Here is a 9,819-nt window from a genome sequence, read left to right on the forward strand (position 1 = left end):
TCCCGGCCGGCACTCACCAGAAGCCGAGAGCAGATAATCTGCCCCACCTGGCCACCCCCGGACTCGCACACTCTCAACTCTCCAGTTTGAGGCCGGGGCTCTCCCACGGGACTTTTGCCACCATGCATCAAACTTCTTTCGCTCCCCAAGTGTGAGAACCCCCACTTTCCCCCTCCTGCACTCCTCCCTCCCTCTCTCCCTTTTCTGTCTCTCTCTTGGTTTGCTTCTCTGTCCAGCTTTAGCCTGGGAATCCTACTCCTCTTGGTGCGAAGCCTCAGGGCCCAGGCTCGGAGGCGCGCGGTTCGCCGCACCCTTGGCTAGCAGCGAGCGGCGGGGGAGCCCGGGGAAACACGCGGGTAGCCCCTCGGGCCCAGTCCCTGGCTCCCCATTGGCCCCCCGGTCCCCGCCCCCTTCGCGGCCCGGAGTGGCGTCAGCACGCCAGTCCGGCGTGGGGCTTAAATGCCCACTAGCGGGAGCCCGGGCGCTTCTCTCCCGGAGCGCGGTCCGGGCTCAAATTGCCGGGGTGGGAGGGGAGCCTGCGAGCGGGATCCCGAACCGCTGAGCGCGCTGCCCACCGCTCCGCCGCCGATGACTCGGGAGCTCGGGTCCAAGCGCCGCCCATGCAGAATCACTGCGCTCCACCGACCCAGAGTTGATGAAAAACCACTTAGCCGTCTCCGCTGCGGGGAGCCATGAGCTGTCTGGATGTTATGTACCAAGTCTATGGTCCTCCCCAGCCTTACTTTGCAGCCGCCTACACCCCTTACCACCAGGTACGTGTCTCCTCCGGGCCGGGACCTTGGAGGCGGGTGGCGCGCCCCCGCTTCCTGAAGCACCGCCTGTACCCCGAGGTCCGGGGCACCTCCGCACCGGTCCGGGGCGTCCTGCCAGCGGCGGGAGCCCGGAGGATGCGGGGATTGCCGGCGCTGTAGGTTGAGCTAACCCCTTTAGCTTGTCCACTTGCTCTCTCGGGAAGGCAGCTAAGCCCGCTAATGCGTGCCCCGTCCTTCCGGGGAACCATCATACGAGGATCGCGCGAGCGATCTGTCGGACTCCAGATTCTTCGGTGCGGGTGAGGGGAGACGCGAGCAAAGCTCACGCAGGGAAAACCAAACTTTGGTCTCAAAGGTGAGAGTGACAAGAGAACAAAAGCAAAGACCTGTCTCTGTCTTTCTGCCTAAAACACAAAGACCTGCGTTCCCATCTCTGCAAGCTTATCTGAGGAGTGACTTTTTCCCGTTTCAGTTCTCAAGGGATCAGGCCAATTAATTCCGGAACCGGAGAATTCGTTACAAAGAGAACTGCGTGAACGCGTGGGTTTTATAATCTTTGCAAAATTCTGGGGATTATTATTGGGGTGCAATTGACCTGGCGCATGCGAGCTTCGGAGATAATATTTCGCCTTTCTAGAGCCTGAGTGGCTGCATCGGGCTATCCTGCCGTCCACAAACCCATCTGTAAGAAGGCCACTTAACCCCATTCCGGCAAACTCTTGAAGTTTCGTTTAATTATTCCAATTTCTCTCTTCTCCGGGCGGAGTCTGGTCGACCAGTTTTTCTTTCCACGTCCTCAGCTGAGATTGTAGAAACTGAAGACCGTAGTCCAGTCAAAGAATAAGATCACACACCCAGGGGGCTGTAGGAGTCAGGAGCAGGTTCCAAAGTGAGGGCCTGGACTCCTCAAGAGAGACTGAAATACTTCCGGACCGCCGGTCCAAGTTTTTGCCAATTTTGATTGCAAATTCAGAATGTCCATTCGAAAATTTCCTGATGAATTAATGATGGAAGGAGTAGGTTTTGCTTTTTGCTTTTCTCCTTCTACCTCCCCCACCCCTTTCAAATTTTCCATCTAAGAGTTTGTTTAGTCTCACAAAGTTAATTTGGGGAATCACCAGAGTCCCTCATTATAAGCCAAGCGGGAATGTGGTAGAAGTGGGCATTCTACTAAGTAACTACAGTCTTTTGGCTCCAGGGTCTGAGACGACTCCTTCCCAGGTTGGCACTATTGCAAAGAAGAGAGAGGGGTTGCTTTTCTGTCTGTTTGGTCCTTTCTCCTCCCTGATCCTGGACCAATCCAACCTATTCCATTAAGTGCTCTGTTCATTTTTGTATGATCAGCCTGCGTCAGGCCATCTCTGCCTGCATAAATGCGTTGACACTGCATTCAGTCTATTGCTCATTTCTAAGAAAATATTTCAGCAGCTACACTTGGTTTTTAAAATCACTGCCAGACAGCCACAATTTACCCATCCTCATGGCCAAGAGCTTCTTCTTCGTTCCTTGTTATTACGTGTTTCCTCAATGTGCACAGAGATGATGAGGGTCGAAATGCTCACAGCCAGCCGTCTGGTTTTTCCTTACTCAAAAGAAGATCTCCTTAAAAACTGAGATAGACTTTTAAGTGGACAGTTTATGGGCGACCAAACAAATATCAGCTTGCATTTATTCACATGATCCAAGTCGGAATGTTATTCCACATTTTTACCCCACATGATTCTTTCCTAAATGGAACTATATCCTACCTCTGTGGCAGTTTTTCCTCTACATTCCTGGCTGCATGGAGTGGGTTTTGACATTTTCATGCTCTATCAGGATGATGCTTGAATCTTGCATCTTGTGCATCTGCCCTGGATTCTTAGGCAGGGAACAGTCAGGCTCTAACTAGATTTGGGTGCCCTTCATCCTTGGAGCCTGATTATAAAAATATATCTGCCCCAAACCTGGCTCTGTGGCCCAACTCAGCTCATAGCCTGGCATCTTCTGGGATTTTTCCCCTGACAGCTTCAGAGAGCTTCCCTGGGGTCTGGCAGGAATTCTGGGGAGCCAGAGACACCAGGCAGGGCAATCTGCCTCTCAAGTTGCTCACGCATGTTACTGAGCACAGGGCTTAGGCCTGGATGCCAGTTTTCCCCTGGATACCTTAGGGATCTGAAGGAGCGAGGTGGGAACCCAGTTTGCCATCTCTTTTGAAACTGACCTTTCTGTTCTTTCTCTCTTGGAGCAGAAACTAGCCTATTACTCCAAGATGCAGGAAGCGCAAGAGTGCAACGCCAGCCCCAGCAACAGCACGGGCAGCGGCAGCTCCTTTTCCAGCCAAACTCCAGCCAGTATCAAAGAGGAAGAAGGCAGCCCGGAGAAAGAGCGCCCACCAGAGGCAGAGTACATCAACTCCCGCTGCGTCCTCTTCACCTATTTCCAGGGGGACATCAGCTCTGTGGTGGATGAGCACTTCAGTAGGGCCCTGAGCCAGCCTAGCAGCTATTCCCCAAGCTGTACAAGCAGCAAAGCACCCAGGAGCTCCGGGCCCTGGCGGGGTGAGTAAAGGGCTCGCTTCTAAGGGCAGGTAGAGAGCCTTCTCAGCCTCGGGCCCACCTACTGGGCTCAAGGAAAGGTGTCAGAGAGGAGGTGAGGAGGGGCTTGTGGGGAGTGTAAGTAAAAGGAAGGAAGGAAAAAAAATCTCTCCTTGAAGAGGCGGAGCAGAGCAGGGCAGTGACTTCGAAAAAACACTAGCCTTGGAATTGGGAGACCTGGATTTTCCTGCTGGCCCTACCACTTCCTAGCAATATGACCTTGGGCAAGTCTCTTAACCTCTTTGGGGTCACTCTATTTACCGGTCTCTAAAATTAGGATAATACTTGCCCTCTTAACTGTCGCTGGAGATGGCTGTACGACAAATATGAAAATGTATGTAAAAGTGCTGTGGGAGTGTGAGGTTTCGAACACAATCCCAAGCCACGTGGAAGATCTTCACCTACAACAACCTCCAGGGCTCTTAGCAGTTCCTGAAAATTTGCCCAGAGGAGAAAGTCCTAGACTCCACCGGAAGCAAAACCTGCTGATGAATGTCTCTTAAAACGTATGTATGCTTTTTGCTAGGCTTCAATTACTTAGGAAATCTTGAAGCAGAAAATGTCTTTCAGTAAGCAAGTACCAAAGAAATAAAAACTTAGGTACAGCCAAAACATCTCTAGGGCTTTCCCCCAAAACACCCCCTCTTTATTGTTCTACCCTTCTCACAAAGCACTGCTTTATCTAGCCTGGGACAATGATTTATTGGCCAGTCTCCCTTCTATTCTGAAATCTCAATCTCTTTTTATTCCCAGGCAAGGGTGGGGATAACTATTTGGTAAGCTTTCTCACTAAATTTAATTTTTGATGTGTTCTACCAAGATGAGAAATGAGGACTTTCTTGTAAAAGAAAAACGAATGTGACATTTGGGGAGGAGGATGACAACTCTCACCCTCCCTTTTTCTCTTAAGAGTGTCTGACAGTTTGTGCAATCTTTGCCTAGATAAGATCTCAAATCATTAGTTTGGAATACAGAACTTTTTTTTTTTACTCTCTCTTAGAATGCATTCTCAACACATTTTTAATTCTCTAGTATGTGGGGCAGATGCCTTCCCTAGAGGAGGTGCTCGATCAAGTCCCCCGGAATTAAATATCTTTCCTTCCCTCCGTTCCCACCGAGGACAACAAATTTGATCTAAATGCTGTTGTTCTCTTAAAATGCTTCCCGGCACTAGCGGTCAACAGCGATACTGGCCATAAGAATTACTATTATTCCTGGCATCCACACTTTAAGGAACAGGTATTATTAATTAAAACTTAAAAGATCTGTCCCTTTGCATCCCTCTGCAAATAATACAACTGCCCTTTTAGTGTGTCCAGTTTACTCTTTTGCTTGCGTTCTTGGAAAAAAATATTTGAAAGTAGGTTTCTAGAAAGGAGGCTAATAATAGCAAGACTTTGAAATATGTCGATGGACTTCCAGTCTATCGGAGCCTTGGAGGGGTACATTTTCTGGAGCTGGGGAGGCTGAAACGCGAGAGGGGCTAGTGAAATCGCTAGGCTGCTGACCAAGAGTGGGAAGAGGTATCTTTAGCTTGGGGCGAGGCTGCGGGCTGGGACCGGGAGGCCGAGTCTACCCCAAGGCCGCCGAGGCAGCGCAGCCTCGAGTCGGAGGAAGCTCCCCGCGCCCCAAAACTGGAACGGAAGGGAGTGTCTCTCCTCTCTTCCTCTCCCAGTCTAGTCCGTCCTGGGGTTTCCGCACTGGAGACGCGTCTGCAAATTCCGAGGGAGCGGCCCTCCTTCCCGAAGGGTTTCCCCCACTTTGCGGTGCCTCAACCTCGAATTCGCAGGCCGCTGCCCCCTCAGCAAGGCGCCGCCCCCGAGGCCCGGCTGCGGGTCCGCTCCCCGCCGCGGCTTGCCCGCCCTTTGCCCGCCAGGCGCGTTCAGCTTTCCCGCCCCGCGGCGGTGGCGCTGCCATCTCCCCCGCGGTGACGCGCGCCTCTCTTCCTTTCCTCCCCTCCGCCTCGCCGGCCTGCAGACGGCTCCTTCCCGATGAGCCAGCGCAGCTTCCCCGCCTCCTTCTGGAACAGCGCGTACCAGGCACCGGTGCCCGCGCCGCTGGGCAGCCCGCTGGCCGCCGCGCACTCGGAGCTGCCCTTCGCCGCCGCCGACCCCTACTCGCCGGCCGCGCTGCACAGCCACCTGCACCAGGGCGCGGCCGAGCCCTGGCACCACGCGCACCCGCACCACGCGCACCCGCACCACCCCTACGCGCTGGGCAGCGCCCTCGGCGCCCAGGCCGCCCCCTACCCGCGGCCCGCCGCCGTGCACGAGGTCTACGCGCCGCACTTCGACCCGCGCTACGGGCCGCTGCTGATGCCCGCAGCCTCCGGGCGCCCGGCCCGCCTCGCGCCCGCCCCGGCGCCCGCGCCCGGCAGCCCGCCCTGCGAGCTCTCCGCCAAGGGCGAGCCGACCGGCGCCGCGTGGGCCGCGCCCGGGGGACCCTTCGCCAGCCCCGCGGGGGACGTGGCCCAGGGTCTGGGACTCAGCGTGGACTCAGGTAAGCGGGAGAGGGAGCTTGGCCTCCCCGGGCCCCTCCTGCCCTGTGTCCGACCCTGGACTGAGCCCCGGATCCCCCTTAGTTCTCCTTGGAGACCCCAGTGACGTTGTGGCCCAGAGGTCTGCATGGCAGGGTTGTGCTTCAGCAGACAGGTGACCCAGTGTCATCGGTGTGGGCAGAATGAGAAAGGACACTGCCCTAACCTGGCTGGTAGATCTAAAAGGGGATTTTTTTCAAATATAAATAAATAAACAAATAAGTAAATAATTTGTTGAGAAGTTTCTAGCTCTGCGCTGTTCAATTCTGTAACCGCTAGCCACATGTACTTGTTGAGCACTTGAAATGTGGCTAGGACGAATTGGGACGTGCTGTACGCGCATAATAAGCACTGGATTTCAAAACTGTGTACAAAGAAAAAATGTAAAATTCATCTCACTAATATTTTTATGTTGATTGCATGTTGGAATACTTTCGACACATTGCATATTGAACATATTGGGTTAAATAAAATATATTACTAAGATTAATTCTCATCTGGTTCTTTTTACTTTTCTCCAATGTGGCTGCTAGAATATTTAGAATTATGCTGGTGGCTCCCATTGTGTTTTTATTGGACAGCGCTGATCTAGAGGACCTAGAGCTAAGAGTGTAGTTCAAAATCTTCTACAGCTTGGGCAGAGGATATTGTCTCTTAGGGACAATTATAAGGAAAGAAAAATGTGCATCTGATAGCAACCTAATTGCCAAATTAAATAGGTCTCATAAAATGTAAAACTTAAAGAGAATGTGATTTCCATGACTATATTATTAAGTTTCTGGCTCAACGAGTTGAATTTGAAAGGTACATTCTTCTGCTTCCTTTATTTTTAGGGCATAACCAAAAAATGGTTATATTATAAATGCAATCGTTGGCTTGTGGTCTTGCCCACCCGCCCTTCCTTCAGGTGAAGATCTGACATTTCTGTTTGCTTCGCTTTTACTTTCATTCATGCCCTTTAAACGAATTCTGTGACATTCACAATAAAACAGTGGTGTTTGTCTTTCTCTTTCCTTAAATACCTGTGCCTTCCCACCCCCATCCCCTTCTCTCTCCCTGTTTCTCTTCTCCCTCTCTCCCTCTCTCTTTCTTTTGTTTTCTCTCTGTTTTCAGGTTTACAGCCTCAGGACAAAAGCAAGGATCTGTACTGGTTTTAGACAGCCAGCCTTGTTCCCTATAGGTCTCTGCATAGAGCAAGTGCTGACTCTCAGAGCTGAAATCGAGTGGGTTTGTAATGGCTTCTGATCTTGGTTTGCAGCTCGTCGTTATTCCCTCTGTGGTGCATCCCTCCTGAGCTGATCAGATGACCCCGGGTTTTCCCTTCCCTTTCCCTTCCGACCAGCCACGGAGGCTCAGCATCTGGGCCTCTCCCTTCATGGATGACGACGTGGGGGAAGGCAGAGACTTCAAACATCTCCGCGTGTTGGGAAACCAAAACATACATCTACAGAAATTCTGTCTAACAGTAATTCCTTCTGCAGAAAGAGCAGATCCAAAGACTCTGAATCATGTTTCATGACTCTTGGGCAAATCACTGGAAATACCGGCGGTGAGCTCACTTAGATATGATGTCCTAAGTTTGCTTGGAAAGAGGAGGGGAAGAAAAGACATTTTGGTGTGAATATTTTTTATGCTGATGTGAATTATATCATTAAGTAGTGTGACCAAAGCACTACTGATGTCAGTATCCAGTATCCTCACATTTCAACTGTATTTGTATTTGCATTGAAGACTGGGGTAGAGAAGTAAAAGAGGCCAACTCGCAATGCCTTCTTCCTCACCTCATGGCCTCCAGCTCCCTTCGTGCCCACTCCCTCTCTGCAACACCCACTCCAGACACAAAGACGCACTCTTTTCCTTTGGACTGTGAACGTGGAAGCCTCAGCCTAAATGTGAGTGGCAAGTGGCTTATCTGGAGCCACCTGCCCAAGTCTTACTGAAATGCAGCTGTTGTAGGACAACTGTTGAAAACTCCAGAAATACATCGACCAAGGTGGCGCTTCCCAGTGTTTGGCACAACAATTGCAATTGCACTGGATCTAGTTTGTGTGTGTGTGTGTGTGTGTAGATATATATCATATTTTTTATGAGGAACACTTTACGATGAAAGAAGAAGCCCTTCTCTGCCTTCTCTCCCACAAATTCCGTCTCTCCTTCCATCCTCCTCTGGATGGAAAAAAAAAAAAAGGCAAGAAACCCCAACTGTCTCCATGAAGAAGAACCAGGAATCGCCACAAGGGGAAGAAATGTCCACAGAGTCTCTAATACCTCGAATATTCCTCTCAGTCTCTGTGGTTGCGATTTGGTCACTTTCGTTTTGGCACAGGGGAAGGGGTCCGTGCGTGAGCCAAGCTGAAGGTGATCAGGAAGAAGAAATGAACAGTAAAGATGTCTCTTTACTACAGGGTCGCTGTGTTATTTCATAAAAAGAAAATAAATGTCTTAGTCTTTCTCGAGTAGAATAAAATAATTTATAGTAGTACAATCTGATGTCAGTAACTAATATTACTTTATGTATATAGTGCTGTTCGTTTTTCCAAAGTGTTTGCCATTCTGTGAAACCCACTAACCCTTTTCCACTTGACATCAACCCCAGGAGTGAGAAGTTAGGTATCCCACCTCTGTTTCACAAATGAGAAAACTGTGGCCTGCAGAAGCCCAGGCTTACCTGACAGCATTCACTGGGTTGAAAGTAGAGATGGTACGGAAAGCACCACCTGGACACCATTCAGTGAGGCACACATTTATTATTCTCCAGAAGAGAATTATTGTTACTTCTTTGATTCTAGACTCTTAAGACAGTAGTCAGTTAAAAAGTGTTTTTGAAATATTGGTTATATTACAGTTTAGGAAGCTAGGCTAAGAAAACAAACCTACCACTAGCCCCCTCACCCCCGAAAAAAAAAAAAGGAAGAAAGAAAGAGGAGAGAGAGAGAGAGGGGTTAATTATTAAGAAATGAGTGGTCTTTTCTCTTAATTTTCTCTTGATGCTAAAATTGTGTTCATTCACTAAAGTGCCCGAAAGAAATATTTTGTGTTATGTTCAAATTGCCCTTCTAGATTGTTAAAGCATAAAAATAGTAGCTCAAATCTTGACCTTCGTTATAACATGAGGAACAAATACAATTTATCTTGGATAATAGTCTCAAGAGTTGGGGGCAGTAAGGGACCTTATTCAGAGTATGGCTTAGCAGACGTACGCATCCCCTCGTTCTGTCATCTTGGCAGCTGTGAAGTAGATTATGATCATTTCAAGAACCTATTACTGGTTTTGCTTCTGTGGAAGGTACTTGATGATTATGCTGCATCAGATGTGACAGCACTCACAACAACTGATGTTAATTGTTGATCAGGCGCTGGTCGGAGGGCTTCATATGCGGGTTAACTCATTTAAGTCTGACAGCAAGTCTATGTGTATGTATGATGGTGATCCCCTTCTTACCCACGAGATAATCAAGGCTCACAGAGGAGAAATAATTTGCCCAGTCACCCAGCCAGTAAGTGGCAGAGCCAGGATCCCACCCCAGGCAGCCTGGATGCAGAGACCACACTGTCACCCACCGCACAGGCAGCTTGTCCTCTTCTGATTTGTCTTGGGCGGCTCGACTCTGGGTTTACTTTCTCCTCCATGGCAGATGAAGAAGGAAGGGGAAAGAGGCAGGGCACCAAAGACTGACATACCACAGACCTTACGGAATCCCTGGTCTCAAAGGAACTATCATAGGACATTTTCACACCTCTTCATCAAATGATACTATCTATAGACCATTCAGTCAGATGCAGATTTCCATTCTTCTCCAGGAAGGAATTATTATTGCTCCTCTTATTAATTCATTTCAGTATTTAGCAGACTTCCCTGCCCTGAAGCTCTTCACACCCAACCCGACCGAGTCGTGTAAAGAGTTAGCCTGAGGTTTGGACATTGAGGCAATAA

General features: G+C 49.9%; 1 protein-coding gene across 3 annotated transcripts; it reads left to right on the forward strand.

Moving 5' to 3' along the window:
• The first annotated feature begins 453 nt into the window (after window positions 1-453).
• Window positions 454-8,370, forward strand: VGLL2 (vestigial like family member 2). 3 transcript variants are annotated; one of them, XM_034990378.1, is made up of 4 exons: window positions 454-773; window positions 3,004-3,313; window positions 5,327-5,848; window positions 6,999-8,370. In XM_034990378.1, the coding sequence occupies exons 1-4, from the start codon at window positions 693-695 to the stop codon at window positions 7,040-7,042; spliced, it is 957 nt and encodes a 318-aa protein (XP_034846269.1). In that variant the 5' UTR covers window positions 454-692; the 3' UTR covers window positions 7,043-8,370. The 3 variants fall into 3 exon arrangements, with proteins under 3 accessions (XP_034846269.1, XP_034846268.1, XP_034846270.1); XM_034990379.1 differs by having other exon boundaries at window positions 455-773; window positions 7,144-8,370; XM_034990377.1 differs by lacking the exon at window positions 6,999-8,370 and having other exon boundaries at window positions 5,327-6,892.
• The last annotated feature ends 1,449 nt before the right edge of the window (window positions 8,371-9,819 follow it).

This window comes from Mirounga leonina, unplaced genomic scaffold (assembly GCF_011800145.1).
Source record: "Mirounga leonina isolate KUSES-001 unplaced genomic scaffold, KU_Mleo_1.0 Mir_53, whole genome shotgun sequence".
NCBI classification, from domain to species: Eukaryota; Metazoa; Chordata; class Mammalia; order Carnivora; family Phocidae; genus Mirounga; species Mirounga leonina.

What these genes read in the sequence shown, in the direction of transcription:
- VGLL2 (XM_034990377.1), top strand. Translation starts at nt 693, where the DNA reads ATGAGCTGTCTGGATGTTATGTACCAAGTCTATGGTCCTCCCCAGCCT. An exon ending in CCTACACCCCTTACCACCAG is followed by an intron (nt 774 to 3,003) that starts GTACGTGTCTCC and finishes CTCTTGGAGCAG; the next exon opens with AAACTAGCCTATTACTCCAA. An exon ending in GAGCTCCGGGCCCTGGCGGG is followed by an intron (nt 3,314 to 5,326) that starts GTGAGTAAAGGG and finishes GCCGGCCTGCAG; the next exon opens with ACGGCTCCTTCCCGATGAGC.